Raw genomic sequence first — 15,470 nt, forward strand, 5'->3', positions numbered from 1 at the left:
CAATAAATTCTCAGTGTGTTGCAATAACATGGCAACCAAAATGGCTAAAATATAACTGACATCACTCAAGAACAACTAATTAATTTCACTTTAGTTTTATTGTAAAACATATGATGGGATGATAGGGCATCTCAGAATCAGTTTCACACTCCAACACAGTGAAAATTTATAATCTTCTCAAATGCCTGTCAAATTTATTCCTAAATATCTCAACAAGAACTAATTTTATCATCTTTTTTTAATCCTCACTGGAGGACATTTTTGCATTTATGTTCAGACAGAGTGGGAGGGAGAGAGGTAGGGAGAGAAACATCGATGTGAGAGAGACACATAGAGTGGTTGCCACCCTCACAACCCCAACCAGGGCCGGGGACAAACTGCAACTGAGGTACATGCCCTTAGCAGGAACCGAACCTGGAACTCTCCAGTCTGAGGGCCGACGCTCTAACCGTTGAGCCAAACTAGCCAGGGCTAATTTTATCATCTTTTTTATTTAAACAAGCAAATAACTGGGCCCACAATTTATATTACCTGTCAATTTTTCCTATATTAAACATCTACCATAGTTTAAACCCATTAGAGTACTTAATCCTTCCAAATAAACAAGTTTATAAAATCACCTCCATAATAAATAGCCTTTTCTGGTTTGTCCGCCTTTGACTAAATAAGCTTAATGCTTAAGATTTTCCATTTTGGTCTCTAGCAGTATTAGTTCCATACTTTGTATTCCAGACTTCTTTTTCTTTTTAAAATCCTTACCAGAGGATATTTTTCCATTTATCTTCAGATAGAGTAGGAGGGAGAGAGAGAGACACACACACACATCAATTGGTTGCCTCCCGCACCACCCTGACCAGGGCCGGGGACCAAACCGCAACCAAGGTAAGTCCCCTTGGCCAGAATCGAACATGTAACTCTTTGGTCCGCGAGTCAATGCTCTAACCACTAAGCCAAACCGACCAGGACCAGACTTCTTAAATCATAGGAAAAGGAATATACACTCTGTGTCTCCTTTCAGAGCATGGTTGAGAAGCCACACCACCTACCATATCATGTCCTTTCCTGCATGCATGGACTACTCTACTACCATATATCTCAAGTCCATTTTTTTTAAAAATCACAAATTAACTCATTGCCAAATATGCTCAGAATAAGATTTCTTAACCAGGAGTTATCAGAGGCATTTCAGGGTAGTGGTCAATGAAAGACCCCCATGTTGTCAATCTAATGATTTTTCTGAAGAGAAAACCATAGTTTTATCAGATGCTCAAACAGGTCTATGATCATTCATACCTCCAAATTTTAAGAATCACCTCACTGGATTCTCTTGTTTTATAAAATTTTAATGTGTGGGACTGTTCGGTACAATTTGACATCATTCAGTATCTAGTGCTGTTTTCTGAACTTCTACCACCTCTAGCAAGTTGTAGTTTTATAAACAGAACCAGACAATTTTATATTCTTAGGATACAATTAGATATACCACATTTCCAGCATTTAAAAGATTTTAAGGCCTGGCTGGTGTAGCTCAGTGGTTGAGTGTCAACCCATGCACCAAGAGGTTGCTGGTTCGATTCCTGGTCAGGGCACATACTCAGGTTGTGGGCCCAATCCCCTGTGGAAGGCATGCAAGAGGTGGTCAGTTGATGTACTCTCTCATCGATATTTCTCTCTCTCTCTCTCATTCTGCCATCCTCTCTAAAATCAATAAAGAAAATAAATTTAAAAAATTAAAAAAGGATTTTAAGTATTATCAAATATAACTGGATTATAGTTTAGCCCAAAGTACTTCACAGAATTCATGATTTTAAATAAAGGCAAATTAAATCATATATGAATAAGTCTTCTGAGTATATTAAGGTGGTAGTGACACTTGTAACTGTTTCAAAATTGCCAAAAGTATGTCATTTTCTTGAATTGAACTTGGCATAAAAGGCAGCAAATAGATCCTTATAAGGAGTGTCTGAATCTCTCTTGGTCGATGGTATTCGGCAAAGTTGGCGAAACCTAGGAGAACGCAGCAGCAAGTTCTGTGAAAGGCCCATGAGGCTGGAGCATAGCCAATAGAGAACAATCGACTAGAAAAAAAAGAAAGGACATGAATGTTAATATCTGTCATTCTCCACGGACACCAAGCTCCAGAGACAGGCAGGCAATAAAAAAGTAAGTTATAATCTCTGTAAACAGAAGTATACCAGGACTGAATAAGACCTGCAGCGGCTATTTAGATTCCTGAGATGGATCTCAAAGGCAGGAAAGAAGGATGAAAGGAAGACCAAAACGTGGAAAGAAAGCAAAAAGGGAGGTTTACATGATAGAAAGTGGATAACAGAGAGTAGATCCCAAAGGCCCAAGAGAAGACTCATCTCCTTTTTTTGGTACTTAAGCTTCTTCCCCACTGTATTGGAAATAGGAACCTGGAGGCACAGCCATTTGTGATGACAAACTTAGTCCCCCTAGACCGCATTTTCCTCCATACAGTCTTCTATCTACAAATATTTCTAGTAACCAGTTGCTAAGGATAGTCAGGAATGCATTGTCTTTGCCTTTTTCTGAGACATGTAGTTTTAGCAAAATCTTCAATTTTCTTCATCATCACTAAAGTGGAGATTCCAGTAGCACCTACTTTAGTGCACTGCTGGGAAATTATATGAGCTAATAGACGCAAACCACTTTACATTGCAACTGGCACAAAGTCAATGTTGACTAAACATTAGTTATCACCACCAAGTAAAAAGTACCCTGAACTCAACTACACAGACTACAAGCTGTTTACTAAAAATCGTTCTTCTTCCTTAGTAATAAAGTCCTAATTTTCAGCAAAGTATACTGCCATCTCAAAAAGAAGACTACTTCCCAGTCTCTTCTATAGTTAGATGTGCCCACATAACTAAGACGCAAGCCCCAGTGTTTGGTGGGACATCTGACAAGGCTCCTTAAAGGGGCTGACTGCGCGTGAAGCACCCTTTACCACTGCTGCTGACAAGCTCCAGCAGTCATCATGACCATGCTGTGGCCTATAGGACAGAGACTACAGACTGTGGATGATGGAGCATTAAGAGAGAGGCAGGATGGGCCTGTCATGTCATCCAAGAGTTGCCACATCAGCTCTATACTAAGCTGTCTAACTGAATTTCCTGTATTTGAGAGAATAAACTTTTGGGTATTTAAGACAAATTCTCAGATCTGTTTTCACTTTGAACCCCATCCCTCACTGAAACTTCACTGCTCTTATTTTATTTGAGCTGGGGGTATCCTCAGTTATCATTGGTATTATTTCTCCCCAGAAATGTAGTACATCTATATTTTTCTATTTTTACAGGGTATTTACAACAATACTACTATTATTACTACTATTATATGAAAATTACTATAATAGGCACTTGATGTTATTTCATTAATTCTCACAGACATTATGATGTCTATTTTAAAAATGTGAAAACTTACTTATTTTACACAGGATTAATGACAATATTATGTCCAAGGGACAGCTTTATTTTTTTATTATTATTTTTTTTAATCCTCACCCGAGGATATTTTTTTCATTTTTTTGTACAGATAGAGTGGGAGGGAGAGAGAGGAAGGGAGAGAGAGAGAGAGAAACATCGACGTGAAGGGACACATCGAGTGGCTGCCACCCGCACGACCAACCAGGGCTGGGGACAAACTACAGCCGAAGTACGTGCCCTTAGCGGGAACCGAACCCGGGTCTCTCCAGACCGCAGGCCGACGCTCTAACCGCTGAGCCAAACTGGCCACGGCCAAGGGACAGCTTTAAAAATACATTTTTGATGCTGAAAACATACTGTTCCAGATTCCTAGGACATGTAATATGAAAAACTCTATCTATGCTGATATAACCCTAACTATCAGCAACAAATGGATTCTACTTTATGGCTATGTGTCGGCACTGGGCAGAGACAGAGCTATACCTGACACAGCTTTTGCCCTCTTGGCACTAACTATCCATAGGAAATAAGCAACAAGAGACTAAAAATATAAAACAACTGCAAACATAACCATTTCTTTTTCTATTTCTATGAAAATTACAAATAAATGGGAACAAGTGTATCTATATCATAAAGAGTTATCTGAAGTTAAATAATATTACATATGAACACATATGGACTTGGCATAAAGCTCTACTTTTTTTAAGTGCTAAATTCCTTACCCCAGTCTATGTAGACAGAAAGAATTCAATATATCAACTAATCAAACAGAGCAAATACTTTTTTCATAGTACTGTGCAAGGCACTTTGCAAATTATAAAAAGAATACAAGAGTTTGATTTAGTAGGATAGTTCAGACACATTCACATAAAGGAAGATCACAACCAATCCCAAGAAATATTTAAGTGTCACTTGGTGACAGAGACAGTAAATTAGTTATTAGAGAAAAACTTGGAAACCAGTAAGGGATTGAGTAGTCAGAGAAAGCCCAATGGAAGCAGCAGAATCCCAGCCAGACGAAGCTAAGACCAGACAAGATCCAGCACACACTGCTGGTGCTTACTCACCGAAGGCACTGTCGCAGCAATCGGAACCATCAGCACCGATACTGCCCGAACAAAGTACGTAACATACACCTGAAAGCGAGACATTCCCATTTTTTGTAGGGCAAAAATCTGAAGGGGTAGAATATATACAAGACACCATGGTTATTAAAGTGCATATTAAATTAGACAATCTTTAAAACACAAACTGTTTTTTGACTGGCTTTCACTATTTTAATAAAAGCAAAAAGAAATTAAAATTAAAGATAAAACATTGATATATTTATTTGATCCTCTATCTTTTAAAAAATTTAATAATGCAGAAGTTAAGGATAAAACACTGACACATTTGGTTAATCATCTAAATTTAATAATTATGCACAAGTCTTTTTTTTTAAATGAACTTTGTCTTTAAAATTTTTTTTTCTTTATTGATTTTAGAGAGAGTGGAAGGGAGAGGGAGAGAGAGATAGAAACATCAATGAGAGAGATAATTGACTGGCCATCTCCAGTATGCCCTGTACTGGGGTTCGGGCCCACAGCCTGGGCATGTGCCCTGACCTGGAATCAAACTGGTGACCTCTTGGTGCATGGGTCGACGCTCAACCACTGAGCCACACCAGCTGGGCTATGCAGAAGTCTTAATTATAGCTTTAATTACTAGCAATAATGTGATTCAAAGGAGGAGGTGTCAATGGGGAAAAGAAGGAGGGACATTTGTAATACTTTCAACAATAAAGGAACTGAAAGTGCCTTCAAGATAGGTACTATGGCCCTGACTGACGTGGCTGAGTTGGTTGAGTGTTGTCCCATGCACTGAATGGTCAACAGTTCAATTTTCAGGTTGAGGTACCAACAGATGGATGTTTCTCTCCCACACTGAAGTTTCTCTTTCCTTCTCCTTCCTCTTTCTCTAAAATCAATAAAAACATATTTTTTAAAAAGACAGGTATGAATCATTACCCTTTTTTGGTACTTAAATATAGTGCCTGGCATAAAGAAGGAACTTGGTACCTCAAAAGTTTGTGATCTGGCTACATGGATTAACGGGAATAACCAGGGTGAGAAAAAGAAGTTACAATTTATGAATTACTTGTTTAAGAGGCAGCATAGCATAGTGAGTATGAGCACAGACTCTAGGCCCAAACCTCCTAGGTTCACATGGCAGCCCTGCATTTGGTGGTTATGTGACTTTGCACAAGTTAATCTTTCTGTGCCTCATGTTCTCCACCTTAGGATGGGCGTAATAATAGTACCTACATCACATAGTTAGTCTAAGAATTAAATGAGTTAATTAATGTAAACTGTTAAAAATAGTGCCTGAGCCGGGCTGGTTTGGCTCAGCGGTTAGAGTGTTGGCCTGCGGACCAGAGTGTCCCAGGTTCGGTTCCCGCTAAGGGCATGTACCGCAGTTGCAGTTTGTCCCCGGCCCTAGTAGGAAGTCGTGTGGGTGGCAGCCAGTCGATGTCTCTCTCTCACATAGATGTTTCTCTCTCTCTCTTCCTCCTTTTCTCCCTCCCACTCTGCCTAAAGATAAATGCAAAAAAAAAAAAGTCCTTGGGTGAGGATAAAAAAAAAAATAGTGCCTGCAAAATGGTGTATGTTAAATAAGAATAAACTTTTAGTAAACGTATGCATACTGAGTTAGTAGATGGTTTAAAGGAAAGACTAGAAGACTGACAGTAATTCATGGTGATCTTATATTTATCTCTTCCTTCTTTCTAACAAATATTCACTAAGTACCAACCACACTCATAAGACTGCTACGTGCTCCTAGGGAAATACACTTAGACCACACACTTAGACTGGAGTCTTTCCTCAAGAAACTTTCACCAAACACGGTAAAGTATTACCTTCATTTTTCTTGTCTAACAAAATAAAGGGTTTGGTAGATTTCTCAGAAACCCCTGGACATGAGGTCCAAGAGATCTCAAATGAGGTAGATTATTTCTAAGGTTTCTTCCAGTTCCAGTTCAAAGAGTCTATGTTCTCCTCAGAGTCTGGGAACAACTCTATGAAATTAAAGGCATACTTAACCATAAACTGGTAAGTAAAGGAGCATGGGATAGTGGTAAGACATGGCTTAATATATATGTTTTTCCACTTCCACTCTTATAAAGAAGTTCTATGATTTTTCTAAGGTCACATAACTGAAAATGGTATTCAGGTACTGACTGTTCCCTGCCTACCAATTTGCATATTAAACATATATATAAAACACCAATCTATTGTGAAAATAAAACTAAACTGATTAGACAGCTTTTTAAAAAATTTAATTAATCAATTTATTTTTGTTACAGATGTTTCTCCTTTTTCCCCATTGACACCCTCCTCCCCGCTCCCATCCCCCCCGATTAGACATCTCAATCTCTGTCTTTACCAAAAGCAAATCACAAAATTGAATGTACTGGAATATAATTTTTTTAATAACCCATTGGTATTTTAATTGTTATTTATTTATTTATTTATTTCCTCATCTGAGCACATTTTTCCATTTTTTTGTTCAGAAAGAGTGGGAGGGAGGGAGAGAGAGAGAGAGAAACATTGATGTGAAAGAGACACACTGAGTGGCTGCCACCCGCAGGACCCAACCAGGGCTGGGGACAAACTGCAACCGAGGTACGTGCCCTTAATGGAAACCGAACCCAGGTCTCTCTGGACCGCAGGCTGACGTTCTACCCGCTGAGCCAAAGCGGCCAGGGCTGGAATAATATAATTTTAAAGCTGAGAGAGACTTTGAAAGTGTTCTAATTCATCTCTCTTATTTAAATTATGAGCATTCTGTCCCCCAGAGTGCTAGAATTAAGACTCAAACATATTTATATTTGGTGTCAAAACAGCAACAACAGAAATCCTAATAATTTAAATGGTAAGCAAGCTTATTTAAAACCACTGACCTCTACTATTAATAAGTTGATGACACCAACAGAGACAGGCAGAATCCAAGTGGAATCCAGTGCAGTGAGATCAGGAAACCACAGGACCCCACCAGCAGCTAACTGCTCCTGAACAGAAAAACCTGCTGAAAGTTTTATAAACAAAAAAATTTTTAAAAACAGCAGAAGGAAATATACAAGACATAGGTAGTATGATAATTCCCATAAAGTGTCCCTCACACTAAAAACTTGTATTGGTTTTATTTGGGCTACTTTCATCCCACAACACAAATCAGTTCTTCCTGCACTGATACAGAGGCAAGTTGCTTTCTATAGCAGATAGACTTAGAATAAAAATATGTAGCAGTAATCTTTTCAGACTTAAATAATTATTTAGCCATAGGCTGCTTCTTCTGTTTGAGTCTATTCAGATTTCTTCTGGTTAGGAATGCCTTTAAATGAGAGTAAAAAACAAATGCTTCAGTTTATATTTTCTTAATTAATGTTTGTAACTGTGAAAGCTTTTCTGTTCTCTTCAGTTTATAAACAAAACCAATCCTTGGCTAGGAAACCAAGTTATAAAATTATAACATTAATTTTATTATGACCTCAAAGAATTAGTATTATTACTGTCCTTCCTAGATTTGTTTTCTCAACACAGCTAGTTTGCTTACACTTAATATTTCTATTTTTAATTCTATTTTTATATCTTTTATAAGAAAGTTAAAGTACTCTAATTATGAAAAGTATGTTTGTTTCTTTCTTCATACAAAGACAATGTTAGGAACTTATTTGGAGGAAACAGACTTCTATGACTACCTTCTGAGTGCGTTGCTCCTGTGCTAAAATTCCGGAGAGCAACAGACATGAAGATCCACATAGGAAGCTGAATCCAGACCAAAACTGTGGCTTTGAAAGGGTGGCAATTATCCCGAACATACAGCTCAGAAACAAGCCTTCGCATATTCTTTAGATAAGTGAGCCTATATTGAGGGAAGAGGAGACGGGAAAGGAGAAAATGTCATTTGACTAATAGCATTTCATAACTATAACACAAACACAGCCAGGTTGTGGTATTGGCTGAAAGATTGTGTAGGATTTTTAATTGCCATAGCTATATTAAGGGGCTGCCTAGCCCTCACCAGTATGGCTCAGTGGTAGAGTGCTGGCCCGCAAAACAGTCTCAGGTTCGATTCCGGTCAGGGGCATGTGCCTTGGTTGCGGTTCATCCCCAGCCCTGGTCGGGGTCAGGCAGGAGGCAAGGGGTTGATGTGTTCCTCTCAAGTCAATGTTCTCTCTCTGTCCCTTTCTCTCCCTCCCTCCCCTTCCCTTTCTATCTGAAGATAAATAGAAAAATATCCTCGAGGATGAAAAAAAAAAAATTAAGGGGCTGCCTAAACAAAAGGTAAATAAGCCTTTTACTTAAAATTCTCTAGCAATGTACATAAATGACATAACAATTCAATAAATCTAATATTATCAGACTACAGACTTTGTCTATGGTGATCTTTGGCCAAGTAGACTTTAATAAGGGAAACTCCACTACTAACATGGTATTACCGCGCAGCTGGTGTGGCTCAGTGGATTGAGGGTCATTTCATGGACTGAGAGGTCCCAGTTCAATTCCTGTTCAGGGCACATGCCCAGGTTGTGGGCTTGATTCCCAGTGGGGGGTGTGTAGGAGGCAGCTGATGAATGTTTCTCTCTCACATTGATGTTTCTATCTCTCTCTCCCTTCTTCTCTCTCTAAAAAATCAACAATAACGTTTTAAAAATGGTATCACTGCAATTTCTATCAGAAACACTAAAGGTAAAAGCACATTTTATTCAAATCCCTCCACTCCAGCCAAGCTCAATTACTTGGTCCCTGAATATATTTTTTGTAGCAATGTGGTTTTGTACTGTGTATGCTCTTAGTCTGTCAATATGGTCTCCATTCTTCAATTCCCTTCCATGAAGATTTCTTCATTTCTCCAATAAGCATATCAGTTATTCCTGTTCTTAAGTCCCACTTTCTTGACTATAGTCTTGTTGAAGGTCAAATGTTGACCTTCATCTCTAAATCTCTTGCAGCACATTTTGCACAAAAGTAAGGCATTCAATAGGTTTGCTGAATTTACTTGAATTATAGTGTATTATATTAAGACAGTACACGCTAACATTCCAGGCTTTTTGTAATTCAGCCTCTGCGTACTCTTCCAACTTTATCTCCTGTTACACCTTTATAGATACCTGTATTTTCTGGTGCCTGAATTACTTAGGTCACCCAACAAATCAGACTTGTACACCAGCATGCCGTTGGAAAGTATTGTATCATCTGTGTGGACAACCCACTGTCTTGGTGGTCCACCTGACAAACTCCCTTTCACCTTTCAAGACTCAGTTCCAATGAAAATGCAAGAAATCTTCAGATGTGTCATTTCAGAAAACCACCCCTCTGCGTAAGGATGTGGCTGGACAATCATCCTGCCAGTGCTGCATAAGCAGCGTGCCACAAACTTATCTAGGCTGCATTTATAACCCAGGTGAGCAGCTACAAATCTGTTTTGGTCTAGAGCTTACTCTGAGATTTCTCTGATCAGTAAAACTGCAATATTACAAGCTTGCTAACTTTTTATGTTATCGCGTAAACACAAAAAGCTATCACAATGACTTTTAAATGTCAGGTCGTTTTAACACTAAATAAAGAAAAGCAATTTCATACTGAAGATAGTTGGCAAATGTATACCTATACAGATAAAAATATATGGGCTACCATATATACTTGTAAATATATATTTCTCATTGGTGTGAATGGTGAACACTATGTCACAAATAGTAAGGATCAGCCTTCGATTGTTTGGCTCAGTGGTTGGAGCGTCAGCCCGCAGACCAGAGGTCGCAATTCCAGCCCTGGTTGGGGTCATGCGGGAGGAACGATGCGTCTCTCTCCCATTGATGTCTCTCTCTCTCTCTCTCTCTCCCCCCATCTCCCTCCCTCCCTCTCTCTGAAAACCAATGCAAAAATATCCTCAGGTGAGGATTTAAAAAAAAGATAGTAAGGATCGGTTTTGGGAAATTGAGTAGTAGCTTTGGTTGACTGGAGCAGCATAACTTAGAAGTTCCCAGCAGATGACTGAGGCATGGTCAGGCACCCTTGGCCAAGGGTTTTCTAGGAACCCAGGCAGATTAACATACAGGGTAACTACAGTGGATGGACAGCACCCTGGCTATCCAGTTGCTTTGATCATGACGTTCACATTTTCTATTTCCCCATTTCTGTGGGCTATTGCCTATTACATCTTTTCAAAAAGGTCATTTGTAAATAACCTGTATCATTTGTTGACTAAAATTCCAACAGACTGGCACAGTATCTTTAGCCTGTAAAGCCTTCCCTGACTTTCCATAATAACCCAACTTCTTGCACAAAACCATTTTTATAGTACTTAAGTCAGTCATTATTTGATTACAAGTCTTTTCAGTAGGCTGGAATCCCTTAAGCTGAGAAACGCCCTTCTTACCTTTGTCTCTCCATTTCTTTGCTTTCAGCCCAGTATATAACACTATCATGCCAGCCCTGGCCAGTTTGGCTCAGCGGTTGAGTGTCAACCCATGCACCAAGAAGTCACCAGTTCAATTCCTGGTCAGAGCACATGCCCAGGTTGTGGGCCAATTTCCTAGTGGGGGCATGCAGGAGGTGGCCAATCTATGTTCTCTCTCGTTGATGTTTGACTCTCTTTCTCTCTCTCTAAAATCAAACAAAAAGAAAAAACAAACAAAAAACCTCATTTTCATAGTTAAAAAAATGAGGGGTATACAGGAGGTAGCCAATCAATGTTCTCTCTCCATCGATGTTTCTCTCTTTCCCTCTCCCTTCCTCTCTCTCTAAAATCAATAAAGAAAAAAACAAACAAAAAAAACTCATTTTAATAAAGAGTCGCAGGTTCAATTCCAGTCAAGGGCATGTACCTTGGTTTTGGTTCCGTCCTGGCCCTAGTCGGGGCAACCAATCAATGTGTCTCACATCGATGTTTCTCTCTTTCTCTCCCTCCCTCCCTCCCTCTCTATCTGAAAATCAATGGAAAAATATCCTCGGGTGAGGATTTAAAAAACAAAAACAAAAAAACAAACCTATCATGCCAGCCCTGGCAAGGTAGCTCAGTTGGTTAGAGCATCGTCCCAATATGTCAAGGTTGTGGGTTAGCTCCCTAGTTAGGGCACATGTAAGAAGCAACCAATGAATGCATAAATAAGTGGAACTTTCTCTCTCCTTCCCTTCCTCTCACTCTCTAAAATCAATCAATAAAAAATAAGTTAAAAGAATAAAGCTATCATGCCACATACATTTATTTATTTATTTATTTATTTATTTATTTTTTGGTATGTGCCCCTAGTGGGAACCGAACCCGGGACTCTGGTCCGCAGGCTGATGCTCCAACCACTGATCCAAACCGGCCAGGGCAACATACACTTATTAAAAAGTAAAAAGAACTGCTTTGCTGCTAAGGCTACAGAATACCTAAACCAGTAATTAACATAATTACTTACACATTTTATACATGTATTTTCATGGTCTTATATACACAGAATTAGCTTACCTGGCAACTCTTTTGGACCACCCCAAATGATTTGCACGAACTGCAACTTCTTGGTTAAGATGCCGTGCAATGCTTTTTATTTCTGGTTGCAAATTTTCCACCTAGCTAAAGAAAAAGTAGAATCTGTTATGAGCACATAAAGGATCTTTATTTATAACCACTCATAATTTTATTTCCTATTCCCTCAACTCATTTAAAACTGTGGTTTACTAAACATGTCAAAAAACTTAAGTCTAAGCATAAGAAGTGAATGTGCTTAAGATATCCTCAGTTACAACTAAATTCAAATTCCAGATTAGTTAGCTATGTGATCTTGGGCAAGTTAATTAACCTCTAAGATCCTGTTCCCTCATATGTAAAATTTATTATAACCCTACTTCATTGGGTTATTGTAAGGATTAAAAGAGAACTACACTCTACACTTTTGTTTCATCCCTGGATTTCTCAGTACCGTAAAGTGAGAAAACAGGAATCTATTAATTGAGTCTTTAATATGCTCTGTGATGGCCAGAGTCCCCCAAATTTTGCATCTGTATCTGCCTTGTGTTAATTCTGTAAAGTAGCTCATTGCCTTAATAATGCTGATGAATCCCTGTCTATTGTGTTTCCAGATATTTTTTTCTCCAATGATAATAATCTTAAAATATGAAAGCCATTTTTTAAAGTCTTGCCTTTGAATAATACTTTGCTTTTGTTGCACTTTAACTCATATTATGTGATTTGAGCTCATAACCTATGAAGTCAGACAGGAAGGTAACAAGGAACTGAAGGTTGAATGGCTAAGACACAGGACTGTAGGTGGAACAGCCTGAATAAGGAATCAAGTTTGCAAATCACTAGCTGAGTTTTCCCCTAATAAAATCAGTTGTAATACTTAGGGACTAAAGATGCTGCAAACAGGCTGTTACAATCTCTAAGGCTGTAATTTTACAGGTTTCACCAAACAATTTTTTCTGCTACTGATTCATTTCTCTCACTCTCTAACAATCAGCTTAGTAATCACTTGTGCACAAACCCAGTAGGGTAAACGATATGACACATACGTGTCATTAAACATCTCTTATTTCACACACCCAATGCTAGTTAACTTTCTTAGCAATGAAGTGGTCACGACGATTAATACTAAGCATCCGGAAGTATACAGTATCTTTTTGTTTTTTTAATCCTCACTCGAGTATATCTTTTTTCCCCATTTATCTTCAGATAGAGTGGGAGGTGGAGGGAGGTGGGGGAGGGAGGGAGGGAGAGGGGGAGGGGGAGAGAGAAAGAAACATTTACATGAGACAGACACATCCACAGGTTGCCTCCTGCGGGACCCTGAGACCCCGACCAGGACCGGGGACCCGCCGCAACCGAGGTACACACCCTCCACCGGAATTGAACTCGTGACTCTTTGGTCCGAGGCGCCAAACCAGCCAGGGCAGAATGCAGTATCCAAGGCAGAACTCTCCCCACGGAGGTGGATGCGCAGGGCCCACGCGCGGCTCGGCGCCCCTCACCTTGGCCAGGATATAGTGCTGGTAGGCCGCTAGGGGCAGCGTGACGGCGCCGCGCAGGGCCACGGTGGTGAGAAGGATGCTGCCCCACCAGGGCAGGCCCACGGCGCTGTGCGCGCCGAGCAGCAGCTCCTCCGCGCCCTGCACGGGCGCCGAAGTGGCCAGGGCCTCGTACCAGCCGCCCGCGCCTCCTGGGCTAACCGTGGACACTGAGGCCACCCCCCACACTGGCAGAGCGGCACGCTTGACACGGCCAGTAGGGGCCGTCGCAAACTGCGGGCCCCGGACCCCGAGCTGCAGGCCCGGCAGCGGCCGCAGCCGCCGACCTCCCAGCCGACACAGCATGTGTGCGCCAGGGATCAGCCCAAAACGCGGGCTTCATAGACCAGCGGCAGCTACAGCTACGTCGAAGCAGCCGCGCATGCGTCAGCGACCCCGCGGCGTAAAGTGGGCACGGCCCGCCGCGCCCCGCCCCGCCCGCCGCCACTGTTGACCTTTCCAGTCAAGCCAGTGACGTTCGCGTCGCTCTGAAGATGACGTAGGTGATAGGGAAGTCCCGCCTTTCCCACGCGGCACTGGCCAGGCCTCTTGAGCACAATCGAAACTTTCGCGCTGCTGGCGTGGACCTGCCCAGAGGCAGGACCGGAATTGCAGAGGCAGAGGCGTGGCCTGTTCATTTGTAAAGTCATTCTTCACCCTGTGCCTTTTCATTCTTTTTTACGTTAATTCTGACATTTGTGGTTTAAGCTTGGTGGGTGGTTTTTATGACCACAGGATAGTCCCTGTCTCGTTCTGTGCACCCTGATTGTTTCCGCTAGAGATCGAGCTAGGTTATACTGCCGGAGGCGACACGTGGCTGAAATGCCAGCTTGGAGAGGCATGTGTTTCTGACGGACCTTGTATTAATCAGCACCCCTTATGCACTAGGCACTTTGGTCTATGGTATAAGTATTTTTTTAAATATGTTTTGGTTGATTTAAGAGAGGAAGGGGGAGAGAGATGGAAACACCATGTGAGAGAGAAACATAGATCAGCTGCCTCTCGAATGCCCCCACTGGACATGGAGCCCCAACCCAGGCATGTGCCCTGACCTGGAATGGAACCAGGACCCCTCAGTCCTTGGGAAGAACGCCCAATCCACTGAGCCACACCAGCTGGGCTAGTCTGTGGTATAAACATTTGATTGACTAATCTGTTCTAGTTAGAATTTTCAACCCCACCTGCAAGCTGACTTTCCTTGTTTTATATTTCATTATACATACGAGCAAAACTTTTGTTAATGGTCAAGTACCACCCTAACTGGTTAGAGCATCCGCCTGTGGACCAATGAGACCCGTGTCCGAGTCTGCCCAAGGGCAGTACCTCTGCTGCAATTCATCCCGGCCCTGATTGGGGTCGCCCAGGAGGCAAATGGTCCATGTGTCTCTCTCACATTAGTGTTTCTCTCTCTCTCCTCTCTCCTCTCTCTCTCTCTCTCTCTCTCTCTCTCTCTCTCTCTCTCTCTCTCTCTCTCTCTCCCTCCCTCCCTCCCTCCCTCCTAATCAGTCTAAAGATAAATGGAAAAAATATGTCCTGGGTGAGGGTAAAAAAAAAAGGTCAAGTACCATTTCTTGAGTTAAGGAGAATTATCACTGGCAGCATGATGAATACCTTACTCGATAAGCTTTCCAGTCTAAATAGCAACATTAGGTGTCTCCTGGTTAAAGGAATACATCGAGCCTACATGGATTAATTTTTAGTATTATTGCTGGCGACAGTAAACTGGAATGATATGAAGGAGTTTCCACAGAAGGGTCACCCCTAGACTAGAGGCCAAATTATTGATTAAAACAAGCCTCCAGCAAATGTTGGGGTAATGTCAAATTTTAGCAATTAGTACCAGATACTCTTCCCTGTATCCTGTAAGTCATCTTCCTTCAAAATCACTTGATAAATTCATACATGAATTTTTAAATGTGTTTAAACACACACATACCAATATAGACTAAATATAAACTAATAACAAATTCTTTTTTACTTTTTTAAAATT

At 40.8% G+C, this 15,470-nt stretch overlaps 1 protein-coding gene across 2 annotated transcripts; it reads right to left on the reverse strand.

Moving 5' to 3' along the window:
- Nucleotides 1-1,716: 1,716 nt before the first annotated feature.
- LOC118635705 (cytochrome c oxidase assembly protein COX18, mitochondrial) lies at nt 1,717-13,799 on the reverse strand. Of its 2 annotated transcripts, none has more exons than XM_036270505.1 (6): nt 13,445-13,799; nt 11,946-12,046; nt 8,188-8,351; nt 7,390-7,511; nt 4,517-4,624; nt 1,717-2,078 (listed from the first exon to the last, which is right to left on the reverse strand). In XM_036270505.1, exons 1-6 carry the CDS (start codon nt 13,784-13,786, stop codon nt 1,905-1,907), a joined length of 1,011 nt encoding a protein of 336 aa, XP_036126398.1. In that variant the 5' UTR covers nt 13,787-13,799; the 3' UTR covers nt 1,717-1,904. The 2 variants fall into 2 exon arrangements, with proteins under 2 accessions (XP_036126398.1, XP_036126388.1); XM_036270495.1 differs by having other exon boundaries at nt 7,390-7,514.
- Between the last annotated feature and the right edge of the window lie 1,671 nt (nt 13,800-15,470).

The sequence above is a fragment of the Molossus molossus genome, unplaced genomic scaffold (genome assembly GCF_014108415.1).
Source record: "Molossus molossus isolate mMolMol1 unplaced genomic scaffold, mMolMol1.p scaffold_m16_p_1, whole genome shotgun sequence".
NCBI lineage: Eukaryota > Metazoa > Chordata > Mammalia > Chiroptera > Molossidae > Molossus > Molossus molossus.

Excerpts from the sequence above, each read along its gene's own strand:
- LOC118635705 (XM_036270495.1), bottom strand. The coding sequence starts at position 13,786 with ATGCTGTGTCGGCTGGGAGGTCGGCGGCTGCGGCCGCTGCCGGGCCTG. Across the intron at positions 12,047-13,444 it reads AGCACTATATCCTGGCCAAG|GTGGAAAATTTGCAACCAGA; the intron begins GTGAGGGGCGCC and ends TTCTTTAGCTAG. Across the intron at positions 2,079-4,516 it reads TTGCTGCGACAGTGCCTTCG|TCGATTGTTCTCTATTGGCT; the intron begins GTGAGTAAGCAC and ends TTTTTTTTCTAG.